This window comes from Acanthochromis polyacanthus, chromosome 4 (assembly GCF_021347895.1).
Source record: "Acanthochromis polyacanthus isolate Apoly-LR-REF ecotype Palm Island chromosome 4, KAUST_Apoly_ChrSc, whole genome shotgun sequence".
NCBI lineage: Eukaryota > Metazoa > Chordata > Actinopteri > Pomacentridae > Acanthochromis > Acanthochromis polyacanthus.
Window position 1 is genome coordinate 40,951,484 of NC_067116.1, and position 18,796 is coordinate 40,970,279.

Consider the following 18,796-nt stretch of genomic DNA (forward strand, 5'->3'; position numbering starts at 1 on the left):
TGTCCTTTTCTTCCTATCTGTTCTCTGGACGTTCAGAGGAAAAATCCACACAGTTTAGGTTATTTTAGGTCCAAGTTGAATTTCAGAGCAGATTTTCTGTAGTTATAGTATTCCTGTCAAACTCTCAGTGCTCTTGCTAACACAACTCCATATGGATTTCATTCAACTAAACCCAAGACAAGGATAGAAATATTGTTTAGTAATCACAGATCCATATTCAAAATGGATAGAGTTATTTCCAGCTAAACATCCAGATGCTCTAACAGTGGCCAAAGCAATTTGCAAACGAATAATATCAACTCACGGTATTCCTAAAATCATCAGAAGTGATAATGGAACTCATTTTATAAATTAAGTGATCAGAAAAATGGCTCAAAATTTAGGCATTTGCTTGAAAAATCACTTCATCCACAGAGTGCGGGATTAGTAGAAAGAACAAACGGAACAATAAAAATAGACTTAAGGGGGAGCTTTACCTTCAAATATGATAAATTTGGGTGAAAAAGTCAAATTTTAAAAAAGATGATTATCATATACCTAAACATGTATTCTTTCTCCTGATTATTATTTTTTTATTATTTTATTGCTTATATAATGAGTCATCATCAATCATAAACTTTAAGTGCCGACTTCTCAAAACTTGAGTTTCGGACACACATAGACTGCCCCTTAATTTATCTTCTTACGCTTTTGACCAAAACTTCCCATTTTTGGCATGCTGGTAGTAAAGGCTATGTAGAATGCACCTATTAGCCATTTTTTGGATAACTTCATTCTATGCTGAGTTATATACAAAAATCTTTATAGCAATTTTTCATTTCATTACCATGGTAACCATAGTGAAATATGACAAAATGCCTAATAGGTGCACAGGTCCATACTAAAAGCACTACGTGGTGCATTGGTATCATTTTATGTTAAATATTGCATGAGATTTTGCTTGGGGCAAATACAAGATGTAATTTCGGGTTCCATAATTCAACAGTATTTAATTTCAATCCAGTTGTTCAAAATGAAAAAATTTTGGTTTCACAGTAAAGTTGGTGTTTAAGCGTGTACAGGCAGGCTGGAACGGCTGGAGAAAAGCGTCAGGTGTGATGTGCGATAGAAGAGTTAAAGATAGAGAGCTAAAATGAAAGGAAAGGTTTATAAAACTGCGGTGAGACCAGCCATGTTGTTTGGTCTGGAGACAGTGTCCCTGAGGAAAAGACAGGAGGCAGAGCTGGAGGTAGCAGAACTGAAGATGCTGAGGTTCTCTTTGGGAGTGAGCAGGATGGATAGGATCAGGAATGAGTACATCAGAGGGACAGCACATGTTAGAGGCTTTGGAGATAAAGTCAGAGAGGCCAGACTGAGATGGTTCAGACATGTCCAGAGGAGAGAGAGTGAATATATTGGTAGAAGGATGCTGAGTTTCCCACTGCCAGGCAGGAGGCCTAGAGGAAGACCAAAGAGGAGGTTTATGGATGTGGTTAAAGAGGACATGAAGGTAGTTGGTGTGAGAGAAGAGGATGCAGCAGACAGGGTTAGATGGAGGCAATTGATTCGCTGTGGCGACCCCTGAAGGGAAAAGCCGAAAGGAAAAGAAGAAGAAGAAGAACAAGTAAAGTTGGCGTTTAGAGGTCTCTAAAAATGTACAGGTTGCATACCTTATCTTAAAAAGCGTGTGCAATATGAAACTTTCAACATTGGTCATTTTTAGTACTTGGCCGGGCAAAGTTCCCCCTTAAGAATTGCACGGAAGAAACAGGGGGTACATGGCCTGATTGTCTGTACATGGCCTGAGTGCAACTGTATATGTGTATTACACCAAACCAAACAGGTTTAACACCATTTGAAATAATACTTGGCAGATAGTTTGTATTACAGCAGTTTAAACAATTTGAAACCAATATAGATGAGGAGTGCACGTTAGCAAAATATATGAGCAGAACATTACAAGCAAGAGAAATAAAACATGCTAATGATATGCTATGCCAGATGCACCTGTCTCTCAACAGGAGGGTGATCCACCAATCCAAGTAGGAGACTGGGTGATCATGAAGTCCATTAAGAGGAAACAATGGTCGTCACCACGGTGGGAGGGACCATACCAGGTGTTGCTGAAAACACCCACAGCTATAAAGATGGCAGAAGGAGCTTCGTGGATTCACCTGTCACACTGCAAGAAACAGAGATTCTTGGAGGAGAATTCCGGTGACAGTGAAGGGAAGTCTGACAACAAAGGGGGTTAAACCTTTTAGTGGTTAATCGTCTCAAGGTCAGTGAAGAAACCAACAGATCTTTACTGTCTTTAGGGAGCAGAATTCTCTAAGATCCTCATACACACATCCACACAGTCACTGGACAAAGAACAGGACAAGTACACTGTTAGCTGACAAATAGGAGGTGAAGTGCTGGTAACCTCACCCTCCAGAAGATAGGTCATGACTCCACATGTCAAGACTACGGCCCTCTTGGGCCCAACGACTGCGGCATTTTTTAAACTTTCATTTCATGTTTGTTAATGGCAGAGGAGATTCACAGGGAGAAAAGAAACCATGAACTATATGTTGATGATCACCATGATAATGTTTGGTTCCAGATGGCAAACCTGACTGCAAAAAGTTTAAATATGTCTGACTGCTATGTGTGCTCATTCATACCTCATCATTCACAGGCCAATCCGTGCTTAACACCAAGACCAGTTCCACTAGATGAAATTATATGTGTTGTAGCAAGGTACACTGCGCTAACTGCAATCCCAGTCACTACCTTTGCAAAATTCACTTAGTATTTGCCAAACTTCCAAAAGTTGCTTCCAACTCCCTTTTTCCACCAGTCAACTCTGCATTGCCTTCACTATACTGTTATGCTAACTTACATACTGTTTGAATTTTACTGCTAGCTATATATGGAGTATGTTTAATGTCAGAGCCGTACATCATAAGAGTAAATTATGAGTCAGTTTTCAATGTTAGCTTATACTTTGTCTGTATCACATATCCTGTCATGCATGTATCCAAATGTGTGTTGTGTTTTCCTTGCTTTCCCACCCCTCCCTCTTCTCCCATCCCTCCCCCTTGCCCTCTTCTGTCCTTCTCAACCCGCCCGGCCAGCAGGCAGATGGGTCCCCCCTATATAGAGTCGGGTTCTGCTCGAGGTTTCTTCCCTGTTAAAAGGGTGTTTTTCCTTGCCACTGTCGCCTTTGGGCTTGCTCTGGGGGTCAGGCATTTGGGTTCTGTAAAGCGTCTTGAGACGATTTGACTGTAATTGACGCCATATAAATAAAATTGAATTGAATTGAATTGAATTGAATTCAAACTGCACTAATGCCAGTGACTATGACTTGACAACCGGAGTACACCTCGGAATTTTAGTAAAACTACTAATGAAATTAACCTACAGGGAATCACGATGGCACACTATCCAAATACACCATCACTGTGTTTTAGGAGAAGCTGTGCTGGGGGAGATGTGGACCTAGGCGTGGCAAACTGTACGAATTATTTTCCTGTGGAAGGTGTTTGGAGCCATCCCCCATGCAGCGGTTCTTGGTGTGAGGAAGGTTGGGCAAAACCAATCAACTTTACTGCCGTGGGAATCCGTGGTGATGTGATGGGTGTCTGAAACTGTTATAAATATAGTGGTTCTACACGCTGGAGGATTGTCCTGCCCGGCTGACCACGTTTGGGGCCATGGCCATAGGGTCTATTTGTATCTTCCCCAGGGGTGGTGTGGGGTGTGCTATTTAGCTAAACTACAGTCTTCAGCTCTTGTGATTCCCAAGTCAAGTGTTACCGTCATTCTTAGTGCAACGTCAAGACGAAGGAAACGTTCTGACCCTTCCACTACTAGATCTCCACCACTAGTCTCAGATATAACAGTCTTCTTTATGACACTTTTTCCCATGTACGGAACAGCATATTTAGGAAACAGGATGAACGATATGCTCACACAAAACAGCTCTTGATTTAGCAAATCAACTTAAAAACGATCCAGAAAAGAAACCTATGTGAGCACACCTATTCTCATAATAATGCTGTTACTCTTCATATTCACTTGTTCCATCATTCCAATTTTCAGAACACTCATGAGTAAGTCGATAAGCGGAACTGTCCATCCATCCATTCTCTATACACCGCTTTATCCTCACTAGGGTCGCGTGGGGTGCTGGAGCCTATCCCAGCTGATTTGGGCGAAGGCAGGGGACACCCTGGACAGGTCGCCAGTCTGTCGCAGGGCTACATATATAGACGAACAATCACACTCACATTCACACCTACGGGCAATTTAGAGTAACCAATTAACCTCAGCATATTTTTGGACTGTGGGAGGAAGCCGGAGTGCCCGGAGAAAACCCACGCATGCACAGGGAGAACATGCAAACTCCAAGCAGAAAGATCTCAGGCCCACCCCGGGATTTGAACCGGGGATCTTCTTGCTGCAAGGCGAAAGTGGATAAGCGGAATTGTGTCCGAGGTAATGTTGAGCGATGAATTCAGAGCACTCATGGTAGAAATCCACTTGAAGAAGACGAGGAGCCAGTGCCGGTTTCCTCTATGGTGTAAAATCTTTTGTGTTGGCCTGAGGTTAGCTTAGGCCAAAAGGGGGAATTGTGGGAATTGTGGGAAATGGTGTGTTTTATAATATGCATATGAAAGAGTTGTATTGGTTCTGATGAATAGGAAGGTCAAGAGCATCATTACCACGGTGTGACTGTAATGAAACAAAGAAGAAAAGTCCAGAATCAATAAGAAGGAGCTTTTGCTTTATTTTACTTATTACTCGTGTTTGAACGCAAGGATGATCAAGACATAAGGTGGTTGATAATAAAATTACAGACAGTTTTTGACGTAAGCCGTAATCAGTAAAGAACATCAGCTTGTTGTGTGTGCAGTCTCTAATCTTGCTTTGCAGGGGTGAAGTCATTCCTACGAGAGCGATAACGACAAAACAGCTGTGAAAGAGGAGAACGGACCGACGCAGCACTGGAGGGGGCGGCGAGCAATGTGACCTAGATAGCTACATATGCTGTTAGAGTATAAGAAGACTGGGCCAGGTACAGTTAGCTGTCTGATTCCATCCGAACTGACCAAACACTTGTTGGTTAGGGACAGAGGATTCAGGCCCAGAGCTCTGCATCGGACATTCAATTTTGCTGAAATAAATACTTTAGATTTTAAGAAGAAGTCTCCTGACTACTCCATCAAAAGAACTGGGCGGAAATAGCCTTACACATATTCTGATGGCTTGGTTAATTGTAGAATAAGCTGATTTCCAACACCAGACTACGGTTAGACAGGCCGTGTTTGCAGGATGGATTCAGTCTTTTCTCTCATCGGATCCTGGAATTTCAAAAGCCTGTTGCTCCTCACAGTCATTTTCATCATTGTTGCGGATTTTGTTAAGAACTGTCGGCCGGTCGGCTTCCCTCCAGGACCATGGGCTTTTCCAGTTGTGGGACACCTGTTTTCTTTTGACCACACCAGGACCCATGAGGTTTTGACACAGGTATCAAACAATTATACAAATGTTAACAGGTCAGCTGGTAGGATTTGTCTTTCTGGTATTTGATTTTATGCATCATGCTCTTCTGTCTTTCCTCAATCCTCACCCAGTTAGCAGGACAGTATGGAGATGTGTACAGCCTACGAATGGGCAAGAAATGGCTGGTTGTGGTAAACAGGTCTGAGCTTCTGAAAGAAGCTCTAATAACGCAGGGAGACAGCCTGGCAGACCGACCAGATCTTCCGATGTCGCAAGACATAACAGTTGGACGAGGTAAGAGGACTGAAGATACACATCAACACAAATCCTGTGCAGTTGCAGTTCAGAGTTTCTAACTTGTGAGTCTTGTGGATGCTCAAGCAGGGAATCATTGTTGAAGGATTCACTCTTATTTTGTTCCTAGTCTATACTAAGATCTGTTTATACATTTTTCAAATTTGCAGTTTTCTCTTAGCCTGAACAAGAACCTGTTATATTCTTCAGGTACTGAAGCAACATGTGTCTCACATTTTTTATATTTTTGTCCTCCTTTTGCTATTTTTTTAAAAAAGGAAACGGATTAGGTGATTTTGAAATCATCCGATTCTGTATGGTTCTCAGCTATACATTGTTTTTATATAAATGTTTGAGAAGTTTGCTTTAAAGTGTGTATTTTTCAATCAGGTATTATTTTCAATAACGGACACAAATGGAGACAGCAGAGGCGATTTGCACTTTCAACCCTCAAATATTTTGGATTTGGAAAGAAGTCACTTGAGCCTGTCATCCTGGATGAATTTACACATTGTGCTGAAGAGTTCAGAAGCTCTAAAGGTACGTAATTAAGACACACTGCTATGTTTATAATGAGCAGATGCTCGATTAACATATACTTTTCTGTTCATTTGTGAAGGTAAGCCATTTAATCCACGCCTCGCCATAAACAGCGCCGTCTCCAACATCATCTGCTCCCTGGTTTTTGGTCATCGCTTTGAGTACAGTGATGAGAAGTTCCGGAAACTGTTAGGGATGTTTGAAGATGTATTCCGAATGCAAGCTTCCATTTGGACAGGGGTAATGGATTTTACAGTTTCTGATTAAATCTGACTGCTGTGTACCTCTTTGTGAAATGGTTTACCATTCCTGTCAGTGAATGATCTATGAAGGCGGACGTGTGTAACAGTTTTCAATATTTGTGTTAGATTGTTAATGTTTCTCTCATCACATCATAAGTCCATGTGTGTTGCTTAATTCTTTTGATGTCTTTTGCATTGATCTCCAGTGTAGAATATAAGTTACATTCTTTAGTCCTTCTTGAGTAGGTGTGTCCACATGTCTGACTGGTGCTGTTAGAGTGAGGCTTGGCCGTTGTTCTTCAACCACTGTTTTTGTTTGTCTTGCTCACTTTATTGTCCCAATCTCCTCCTTTGTGTAGCTCTACAATTCATTCCCTGTGCTCATGAGACATTTGCCAGGGCCACATCAGACGGGCAGACAGGCCTGGAGAAAGGTGCAGGACTTTGTACGTGAACAGATTAATGAGCACAAGCAGACCTGGGATCTCTCAGAGCAAAGAGACTTCATTGACTGCTACCTGAAGGAGATTCACATGGTACAGATTCAGATACATAGCTGTATTATATATTTTGTGTTCTTTAGCAAGCTCTTGTAAACATTATATCTGCTTTTTGTGCATCTACATCAGAATTATACACTGTTCATTTGTTTTACTGAAATAATCATTTTACTGTGCCACCACTACTGACTCGCGAATGGTAAATGGTGCAAAGAGACACTTCTGCACTTTTTGCCATTTACTATTTCCTCAAGTTTTAATTTGTGGATTAAATTCATTTTCAAGGGGAGGGTTGACAACACTTTCGACGAGGAAAATCTGATTGTATGTGTTATGGACTTGTTTCTGGCTGGTACAGAGACCACATCCACCACTCTGCGCTGGGCGTTCCTCTACATGGCAAAATATCCTGAGATCCAAGGTGAGAGCACAGATAGGCCGGTAAAGCTGTTCTCACTGATGGTGATACTAAAACAAATTTCCTGGTCATAATTTTGAGGGTATCGACATCAGTGTTTCCAGGGTGCACTCATCAACACTTGGTATATCAATGATTTTGCAGTAATTTGTATACAAGTACCTGTAAAAAATGCCATTTGTCCTCTTATGACAAAAATGTATTCAATAATTTGGCACTGTGGTACTGTGGCACAGATAGGCCGGTAAAGCTCTTCTTACTAATGTTAAAACAAACATGTGTATTATAATTTTATAGGTATAAATATCCATGTTTCCAAGTTATTCTTATCATTATATATTCACATCCACCGGTAAAACTTTACAGTGCTTATAGAAGGTATTTGAACCCTTTGGAAGTTTTCCCAACATTCTGAACATTGGAATCATTGGTGAGCACAAACACACCAGTTGGCACTGATGGTGACACTAAAACAAACCTGCTGGTCAGCGTTGTGTGCACACAAATGTCTTTTTTGAGGTTCTACTCATCAGCATCAGTACATAAAATTTTGTACAACAATTGATACACAGAGAAGGTCCAGGCTGAGATAGACAGAGTGATTGGACAGTCCAGACAGCCATCCATGGAGGACCGTGCAAACCTGCCCTACACAGACGCTGTCATCCACGAGATCCAGAGGATGGGGAACATCGTTCCTCTCAGTCTGCCACATTCCACCAACAAAGATGTCCAGCTGGGAGGCTACAGCATCCCAAAGGTCATCCCTCAAACTGCTTCAGCAATATACAGAGGTAATACAGTGGTCACATGCCATTGGGCATATTTATGAATTTTCATTCTGATTCCTATCACCAGGGAGTTACAATAATTCCCAATCTGACCTCTGTGCTGTTTGACAAGAATGAGTGGGAGACGCCCTACACCTTCAACCCGGGACACTTTCTGAGTGAGGAGGGCAAGTTTGTGACACAAGCCGCTTTCATCCCTTTCTCTGCTGGTAAGGAGCAACACAATCAGACATTTTGTTGTTTTTTTCGGGGACCTGTCCCAACATACGTTGGTATTTAGGGGTGGCAGCATCATGATGTGAGGATGTTTTGCAGCAGCAGGCCATGGCCAGTTTCTAAAATCCTAGAGGGCCTGGAGAACTGTGACTTAAGAGAAGATTTGTTATCAGCATGACAACGACCTAAAGCATACAGCCAAAAGTATGCAAAATTGGTTTAGAGACCACAAGATGAAAGCTCTGGGCAGCAGAGTAAGAGCCCAGACCTCGATCCAACTGATAATTTGTGGCTGAACTTGAAAACGGTTGTTTACTCATGATCCTTGTGTCACCAGACAGAACTTAAGCAGTTTTTCAAAGAGGAATGGGGTAAAATTGCAGTGTCCAGATGTTTGACTTAATTGAAATCTATTCACACAGGCTCAATGTTGTAATTGCGACAAATAGTGTATCTACTAATCACTGACTTGCTGAGGGTGAATTGCATCCAATTATTTTATATTTTGTTTTTAATGACCTGACATTACTTTAAAAATTGTTGTATTTAATGCGCACTACGTTCCTATCAAATGAAGTAAAGTAAGTAAAGCACTCGTTCATTTTCCTGTCTCAGGTAAGCGTTTGTGTCTCGGGGAGAATCTGGCCAGGATGGAGCTTTTCCTTTTCTTCACCTCCTCCATGCAGCACTTCACCTTCTCCATGCCTGCTGGAGTGAAGCCTTCGATGGAGTACCGCCTTGGCGTCACTCTGGCCCCGAAGGATTATGAAGTATGTGTAACCTCACGCCAAGAGTAGTTTATTTTTTTAAAAAGAGAGAAAAAAATGTAATTATGACTTTGTACACATAGGGCATCTGATATACTGTAAAAAAAAGATTACCTGTCATTTTACACATATACACACCCATATACACACTGTTTTGGTAAAACTGCTAACAACTGGAAGACATCTGAAGCATGACAAAGGATGCAAATGGACATTTGTAAGCAGACGTCAAGCTAAAACTGCTGGGTTTTATTTTATTTGCTTGTTTTGTTTTGTTACTATTCACAGCACATGAGATTTAAACAAAGTATAATAAGAATTGTATTTGCATGTAAAATGTGATAGTAGGTAAAAATAAAATATCTGTACTCCAAGCAATCTCTAAATTGTGCTTGAACGTTCTTGCTCCTTTATACCACTGAACACTGATGATGACTCAAACTGACTGTTGACCTACCTACAGCCCTCTGCAGCTGTTAATCCAGTACACCCTGTGCTGGAACAAGTTTATGTTTGCATTACATTTATTCAACGTTTTAATGAATAATGCACCATGTCGGGACAAAATATGCAAAAAAAAAAGTTCTTTCAACACACGAGTCACTCTACAATTTCAGGATCTTATTTTTTTGCACATTATGCTACACTTGACTTAATTTCATTCTAGGCAAATATTGTACAGTAGATTAACTTAATACTGCAGATTAAGACTTGTACAGAAAAAATACAGCATGATGAGCCAGAAGTGCATCACTCAGTGTTAAATCTGAGCAGCAGTTTTCCAGCATTCAGCCTGTTCTGGGTTAAATTGGGTCAGTGTGTTGTTTGTCCCAAAGTGGGCTGGAGGTGGGGTTAAGGTTGGCATATTTTTTAATCCAGCACTTTCAGAAAGTGCATACTATTCACCCAGTATGCGGAGGGTTTGTTTTTTTGGCAGCTTTAGCTACAGAATTTTCCTTGCAGGACTTGTAAAAACAATGGTAACTGTATTGTATAGACATCAGATGTCTACAAAATGAAATATGGCGTGCCTCAAGGCTCAATTTTAGGTCCCATTCTTTTTAACTTATACATGCTTCCACTTGGAGATGTCATCAGGAGACACGGAATCAGTTTTCACAGTTACGCTGATGATACTCAACTTTACATTGCCGTGTTTCCTGATGACACAGGGCCAGCCGATGCCCTTTTAACTGTATTTTAGACATCAGATCTTGGATGGCAGAGAATTTCTTTCAGCTCAACCAGGACAAGACGGAGGTTTTAGTTATCGGCCCTGAAGCCAAGAGAGAGAAACTTTTATCAAAACTGTCTTCGCTATCTTTTAAACCTGCTGTTTCTGTAAAAAATCTGGGCGTCATTTTTGACTCTGAGCTTAATTTTATACCTCACATTAACAAATTCATTTCAAAATATATCGCTTACGTTTAACATCAGCAATAGAGGAGGCATTTAGATCCTTTTCTTTATTATACCGCAGTATACAATCAATCAATCAATCAATCAAAGTTTATTTCTATAGCACTTTTCATACAAAAGTAACACAAAGTGCTGAACAAGTTAAAAACAAACAATAAAAACAATAAAAAGACAATGCCCCACATCCCTCCCAAATCCTGCCCCACAACATACTTCCTAAGAACACACAGACATACACACACAGACAGTCACACAGCCACGCGCACACACACACACACACACACACACACACACACACACACACACACACACACACACACACACACACACACACACACACACACACACACACACACACACACACACACACACACACACACACACTTTTGTAACAGAAATAATAGTGTCTGTTGGCTGAGAGCAGAAGCACCAGAGAGAGGAAACACCATCAATGAGAGCCGCCCGCACCCAGGGCAGCAGCAGGCCCCGTCAGGCCCAACAGGCCAGCTAGCTCCAGGGCCATTATGCCCAGGCCCTCCCAAAGCCCCAGATGCAGACGACTCCCCACCGAGGAAACACTGGAATCTAAAATAGACGTGTTAAAAATAACACGTAAAACTAAAAATTGAAGAATAAAATAGCTACTAAAAGATAAAGAATAGTAAAATAGTAAATAAATAGTAAAATAAATGGTAAAATAGATAGTAAAATAAATACTAAAATAGTGAAATAATAATATAGTATACAAAATAATAAAATAAATGTATAAATAAAAGCAAAACCAGAGAATAAACAGTATAAATCAAGGCATTAAGATAAAATAAAAGCATTATGTAAAAGCTAGTTTGAAAAGGTGAGTCTTGAGCCTGCGTTTAAAAATCTCTACATTCTCTACAGCCCTCAGGTCCTCTGGCAGGCTGTTCCACAGGCGAGGGCCATAATGTTGAAAAGCTGCCTCGCCATGTGTCACTGTATTCACCTTGGGAATTATCAAAAGGCCAGTGCCAGAGGACCTGAGGGTCCGTGAGGGTTCATAAGGTAAAAGTAGATCAGACAAATATGAAGGCCCAAGACCATTAATACATTTAAAAACTGTTAGAATAATTTTAAAATCTACCCTGAAGCACACAGGGAGCCAATGCAGTGATTTTAAAACTGGTGTAATGTGGTCCCACTTTCTGGTCTTCGTCAGGACTCGTGCAGCTGAGTTCTGCAATAATTGGAGGTGAGAGATAGTTTTTTTGGGAAGACCAGAAAGCAGGGCATTACAGTAGTCCATTCTACTGGAAATAAAAGCATGCATTAACATCTCTGTGTTTGCTAGAGAGAGAAATGGGCGGACTCTGGCTATATTCTTTAAATGGTAAAAACCTGTTTTAGTTACTTGTTTAAACAGGTTAATATATTAAACATGAAAATAAAGACTGTAAAAACAAAAAGAGAGACTAAAGCTTACATGATCTGAGTTAATGCAGTGCTGAAAAGCTTTTTCATTAATAGTCATTAAATCCAAATTGCTTGATGTCTGCTATGAAGCCGTGAAAATACAGTTGGCAAAAAAAAACAACAAGAAATTCTTGCCTTCAAATTTAAAACAGTGTAGACTCAAATGAGGACATCTTAGTTCCTGCAAAAACATGTCTTTAGATCATCACATGGGAGAAAATTTCCATAGTTGAAGATACAAATAGGAAAAATGATTCAGTTCTTTGGCAAAACAGGCCCAGCTGCTCAGACAGTAAATTTTCAGAAACCACATCTGGCCACATGAGCCTATATCTGGGACACTAATATATTGCGAAATAGACTGTAGTTTGGAAGTGGAGGAAAAATAGGTAGAGAGAGCTAGCTTTAGGTTTGTTGAACTTTGGCTCACCACACGTGATGAACAGTCTGTCCTCATCCACTCCCTCACGCACAAACGCTGGCAGAATCTCAAAGCAGATATTTGTCTGCCATCAAGAGCAACTTAGAGTGATTTGAAGACACCACACTCTATAACCTGAGCCTGGCCATCTGTTTTATATTTGATTAGATTACACGTTACATTACAAAGACCAACTTTTAAATCGGATTAATTGATTTCAGGGTCACTCATTAACTATTCTGTGTCACTTTTCAATAGGTCAGAGTACTGCGAAATCAATGGTTGTGATGTCAAGAGAAATTAAAAGACTTTGGCCTCACAGGAGACCGAGCTGTGATATTATTCCTTCCTGGCACCACAGCATCAGTCCTCTATCTCATAGGAGAAGCAAGCAAATCAGTGTTCTGTTAGGCAGGCCGTGTTTGCAGGATGGATTCAGTCTTTTCTGTGATTGGATCCTATACTGACTGGAATTTAAAAAGCCTCCTGCTCTTCACAATAGTCTTTATCATCACTGCTGATTTTGTTAAGAACCGTCGACCACTTGGCTTCCCTCCAGGACCTTGGGCCCTTCCAGTTGTCGGCAGCTTATTTACTGTTGACCACACCAGGACCCATGAGGATTTGACACAGGTATTAATCAATCTTCAAAATGGTAACAGATCAGCTGGCAATTCTTCTCCTTCTGGTATCTGTATTCATACGTCTTGCTCTCCCTTCTTTCCTAAATCAGTTAGCAGAAAAGTATGGAGACGTGTACAGCATACGGATGGGCCAGGTGTGGTTGATCGTATTAAATGGGCTTGGAGCTATGAAAGAAGCTCTGGTAACACAGCGAGACAGCCTGGCAGATCGACCACGTCTTCCTTTGGTTGAGGCCATAACACATGGACAAGGTAAGAGGACACAAATCCTGCAGTGTATTATTTTTAGTATGAGAGGTTTTCTTCACCCTGTGGATTTTTGGACAGGTATGACTTTCACTAGTGGGCACATCTGGAGGCAGCAGAGGCGATTTGCACTTTCAACCCTCAGAAATTTTGGATTTGCCAAGACGTCCCTTCAGCCTGTCATCCTGGATGAATTTTCACACTGTGCAGAAGAGTTCAGACGCTATGAAGGTACACAGTTAGCAAATACTTGTGGCACATTTATAATGAGTAAATGCGCAATATACATACAGTTTTCTTTTCATTTGTGGAGGTAAGCCATTTAACCCACACCTCGTCATGAACAACGCCGTCTCCAACATCATCTGCTCCCTGCTTTTTGGTCATCGCTTCGAGTACAGTGATGAGAAGTTCCAGAAACTATTGCGCTGGTTTGGCGTTGTGCTTCATACTCATGCCTCCATTTGGGCACAGGTACTGTATTTTAAGTGCGATTGATGAAATCTTGAGGCTGTGTATCTCTTTGTTACATTTTTTTATTATTATTTACGTCAGTGCATGATCTCTTTTCTCAAGGGTGTAATGTCTTTCAGTATTGCTAAAATGTTTTGCGTTCCCAGACAGAGACCATCACAATTACATATGAGGTATTAGTTTTTGGGGGCTGCACAGTGCCGTTGTGGTTAGCACTTTCGCCTTGCAGCAAGAAGATCCCTGGTTCAAATCCCGGCCTGGGCCTGGGATCTTTCTGCATGGAGTTTGCATGTTCTCCCTGTGCATGCGTGGGTTTTCTCCGGGTACTCCGGCTTCCTCCCACAGTCCAAAAATATGCTGAGGTTAATTGATGACTCTAAATTGTCTGTAGGTGTGAATGTGAGTGTGGTTGTTCGTCTGTATATGCAGCCCTGCGACAGACTGGCGATCTGTCCAAGGTGTCCCCTGCCTTCGCCTGAGTCAGCTGGGATAGACTCCAGCACCTCCCCGCAACCCTAGTGAAGATAAAGCGGTGTGTTGAGAATGGATGGATTGATATTAGTTTTTGGGATCGACCGGTAACTGGGGGAGAGTTGAGCACTCATCAGACAAAAAGTTAGTAAAGGGGATGAAGATGAAACACTGAGGGCAAGAGCATTCCTTAATTTATTGATCTAATCTTCTCCTCTGTGCAGCTCTACAACTCATTCACTGGGTTCATGAGATTTTTGCCTGGTCCACATCAGACAATCAAGCAGATCTCTCAAGGTGTGAAGGACTTCATACGAGCAGAGATAAACGAGCACAAGAAAAACTGGGATCCTTCAACGCAAAGAGACTACATTGACTGCTACCTGAATGAGATTCAGATGGTGACTGGCACTAGATAATACAAAGCTGTATTACTTGTTATAGATGTGTGATTTTAAGTGATCAGCTCTTGTAAACATCGTACCTGCTTGTGCACCGCTGTTGATACTGGTGAGTCAATCAGACTCCTTGATGGAATTGCAAGTTTTAACATTTAACATTTGAATGTATTTTCAGAATAAGGGGAAAGATGAGAACACTTTTGACGAGGAAAACATGATTATATGCGTTATGGACTTGTTTGTGGCCGGTTCAGAGACCACATCCACCACTCTGCGCTGGGGCTTCCTCTACATGGCAAAATATCCTGAGATCCAAGGTGAGAGCACAGATAGGTCAATTGGCACTGATGGTGACACTAAAACAAACTTCCTGGTGAACATTGTGTGCACACAAATACCTTTTTTGAGGATACACTCATCAACCATACATTAAATATTGTGCAATGATTGATACACAGAGAAGGTCCAGGCTGAGATAGACAGAGTGATTGGACAGTCAAGACAGCCATCCATGGAGGACCGTGCAAACCTGCCCTACACAGACGCTGTCATCCACGAGATCCAGAGGATGGGGAACATCGTTCCTCTCAGTCTGCCACATTTGACCAACAGAGACGTCCAGCTGGGAGGCTACAACATCCCAAAGGTCATTTCTCAAACTACCTCAGTAAAAGAAGAATAAAGTTTTATGTCACATATAAATGTGCATATTTATGAATTCATAATGATTCCATCTACTCCCAAGGGATTTGCAGTAATTCCCAATCTGACCTCTGTGCTGTTCGACAAGAATGAGTGGGAGATGCCCTACACCTTCAACCCGGGACACTTTCTGAACGAGGAGGGCAAGTTTGTGAAACCAGCAGCTTTCATCCCTTTCTCTGCTGGTAAGGAGCAACACAATTTATTCCTCAGTTTACATGTTTATTCAGGGGCTTGTCCGAGAAGACACTGTGAAACCAGAGGGTAAAGGCCAGGGATAATTTGTCCTTCTTGTTAGTAAAATTGTCAAATGGGAAATGTTAAGCGCTTGGTTTATTATTCGTGCCTCAGGTAAGCGGCTGTGTCCTGGTGAGAGCCTGGCAAAAATGGAGCTCTTCCTCTTCTTCACCTGCTTCATGCAGCACTTCAACTTTTCCATGCCTGCTGGAGTGAAGCCTGTGACGGACTTCCTCTTTGGAATCACTTTGTCACCAAAAGAATATGAAATATGTGCAACCTCACGTCAAGAGTAATATATTTTGAGAGGGGAAAACGAAACAAAAAACCCCACTTTTTTCTTCGTTGGCAACTAATGTTTCTATAACTGTTTGAGGATTTAGAGAACATGAGATACTTTCATTGTCTATAGAATGTCATAGATTATATCTGAGGATATGTAGAATTTATTAGCGCCTGCATTGTTAACTCTTGTTTTATTTTCTTCTTCGTCCTTTCCTAACCTATTTGTCCACAGCTTGTGGTATAATTCTATCCCCTTCATGACTCATGTTTTTGCTTTTCTTCATGTGAGTTAAAGCATTCCCATCATGATTTCATGCAAACAAGCTACAAATTTTGGCATGAAAATTCATCAGTATACAAACAATGAGCGTGACACTCGGTTTTTCACAATTTATTGCACGTGACACAGAAATGTAGTGAAGAATAAAGTACAATGTTCGCATTTGTTTTAAAGTGTACAAATACTGTTTACAAAGTACCTCAAAATTTTATTACTGTAACTTCTCTTCTTACTTTTGTTGAAAAATGTTGAAATTAAAACTAAAATTAAACTGCAACACAGCAGTAGAGAAGAATTAAAACTGTGTCACAGCAAGAAGAATTAAAACTGCGTCATAGCAAGAAGGGACCAGCTCTAGACACAGTAGCATAATGTGAGAATGATCAGCTTGATCATCTTAGTGTCAGAGGGCTGTTTGGCAATGCACCTGGTGTTTACTGACAAATTGGTCCAAACTGGTTTTAGCTGGCTGTAACAGTGTGTCAGGCGAGGTCATGTAAGGACAGGTGGGGGTACCTTGGGTAAAAATGTATTTGCTGAAGTGTAAAGAACTCATCTGATGAGGTGCCTCGTGGTAAATAAAGGCTCTGATTAGTTGGGCAGTGAGACAGCAGGAGGGATTTGGCACACCTCTGGGGGGGGATCTGCTCAACTATTGATTTTTTCAGGAAAGCATCAGGAATTCAGACACTATTAATAACAGAATAAATCATGCAATGGTGTCAGACAAGTCCCAACTTGTCCCAAATAAAGAAGGATGGACCTGGGGCGTGGAACCCCAGAACCAAAAAGTATAAATGCCAGGGCATCGGAGGGCACAGACAGATTTACCCCGGGGTATCTCTCAGAGTGTTTTGACCTGTGCTGCACGGAATAAACACTTTACTTTTGAATCTGAAGATTGCTCCAAGACTCTTCACTGTTTTTCCTTGGCGAGACTGCTGCAACTATTATTTTTGACAAATTATATTTTTCAGTGATTTGGAACCTAGAATTGAGACAGTAGACATAATTTGCGCAGACATTGTATCCACTACACTTTCTACCCCTGGGCACAGACAGAAAAAGAAACAAAAGCCCTCCAACTGCACCTTTTGTAAGTCCAGTACAAATTGCACTGGAACAATTTTTTTTGGTAAATTGGTTGAACTTAATATAGGAATTTGCATTATGTTAGCACAATACAATCACAGCATCAGAACCTCCAACCTAATATTTTTTTGTTCCCTCTCACAACCCTTAAACATGTCTGATATATTGAGGCACACACTCCATAAGACCTCTGAAGGTGTAGTATGGCGTCCATCCACCATCTGATTGAGTTCCTTGTCTGAGCATTCCAGTTTGAACAAGCACAACAAATAATTTGTCGCTGTCAAAATGGTCCACCATGGCATTTAGCTGTTAAGTTCCCAAAAAGTCATCCTCAAACATGTAAACACACTGGAGGATGGATATGCTATGATGGTTCTTGGGTCAGCTCACAAATTGATAGCGATCCCTCAGGGAGATCCTGTTTGCTGATTTTTGTTTTAAGTCTTGCTACTCACGCACTGCTGGACATCGAGACAAAAATTCACTGTTAGGTACAACCTGTGCTGGAACAAGATTATATTTATGATAGTTTGATTAAACATTATACTAGAACAAACATCGTGTGAGTACAATAAAAAAAAATTAAAATGGGTAGAGATAGCAAATCTTCATGTCCTGTTGACAAACCAGGCTTTCCAATATTAACTGGGCTGTGAAATGTTGCCACACAACTGATGTGAAGCAAAGTTACTGAAGTCCTACATTACAGCTTGAGGTGCTTAAATGAGTATTTCCATGACTTTCTGCATCAGGATCTCATTTCCCTTTGACTTTAAGTACATTTGGCAATAATGCACACATTTCATTTGACCTCTAGGTGACATCATTTTGCTTTGAATGGTAGAGTTTTTACTTGCACTTGTAGATGTAGCGACAAACTGTTGTGTATTGTTGCTATTGTTGCTTTACTGTAAGATGTATGCTGCTGTAACATGGGAAATTTCCCCGGACACGGGGAGTAATAAAGGATTATCTTATCTTATCTTATCTTATCTTAAACTGACAATGGTTTTCCAAAGTGTTCCTGAGCCTACCTGGTCATATCCTTTACAGAATGATGTCGATTTTTAATGCAGTGCCACCTAAGGCATTCAGTGTTGATTTTCAGCCTTTCATCTTTTCATCCATTCAGATTTCTCCAGATTCTCTGAACATTTTTTAAGATATGGACTGTAGATGTTGAAATCTAACTCTAAATCTCTTGCAGTTGTACATTGAGAAAAGTTGTGATTAAACTGATGGACAATATGCTCATGCAGCTGTTTCAATTTTAGATAGAAACCTGTTTTCACTTGGAAATGACAGTTTTCCTTGTAAATTCTTGTTCAGAAATTTCTATTTTTCCCTTATTTTTCTGTCAGCAATTTGGACTGTCGATGAAATCCCAAAATTCCTTGCAATTGCACATTTAGAAACGTTGTTCTTAAACTTTTGGACT

General features: G+C 40.9%; 2 protein-coding genes across 3 annotated transcripts; both read left to right on the top strand.

Moving 5' to 3' along the window:
* Nucleotides 1-5,735: 5,735 nt before the first annotated feature.
* Nucleotides 5,736-9,595, top strand: LOC127533764 (cytochrome P450 2J2-like). Its single transcript, XM_051947678.1, has 8 exons — nucleotides 5,736-5,763; nucleotides 6,124-6,303; nucleotides 6,383-6,543; nucleotides 6,905-7,081; nucleotides 7,331-7,466; nucleotides 8,036-8,223; nucleotides 8,322-8,463; nucleotides 9,086-9,595. The coding sequence occupies exons 1-8, from the start codon at nucleotides 5,736-5,738 to the stop codon at nucleotides 9,265-9,267; spliced, it is 1,194 nt and encodes a 397-aa protein (XP_051803638.1). The 3' UTR covers nucleotides 9,268-9,595.
* A 3,124-nt stretch (nucleotides 9,596-12,719) lies between these two features.
* On the top strand, nucleotides 12,720-18,345 carry LOC110957673 (cytochrome P450 2J6-like). 2 transcript variants are annotated; one of them, XM_051946891.1, is made up of 9 exons: nucleotides 12,725-13,156; nucleotides 13,257-13,419; nucleotides 13,495-13,644; nucleotides 13,727-13,887; nucleotides 14,583-14,759; nucleotides 14,935-15,076; nucleotides 15,218-15,405; nucleotides 15,505-15,646; nucleotides 15,813-18,345. In XM_051946891.1, the coding sequence occupies exons 1-9, from the start codon at nucleotides 12,953-12,955 to the stop codon at nucleotides 15,992-15,994; spliced, it is 1,509 nt and encodes a 502-aa protein (XP_051802851.1). In that variant the 5' UTR covers nucleotides 12,725-12,952; the 3' UTR covers nucleotides 15,995-18,345. The 2 variants fall into 2 exon arrangements, with proteins under 2 accessions (XP_051802850.1, XP_051802851.1); XM_051946890.1 differs by having other exon boundaries at nucleotides 12,720-13,156; nucleotides 13,257-13,644.
* Nucleotides 18,346-18,796: the final 451 nt, after the last annotated feature.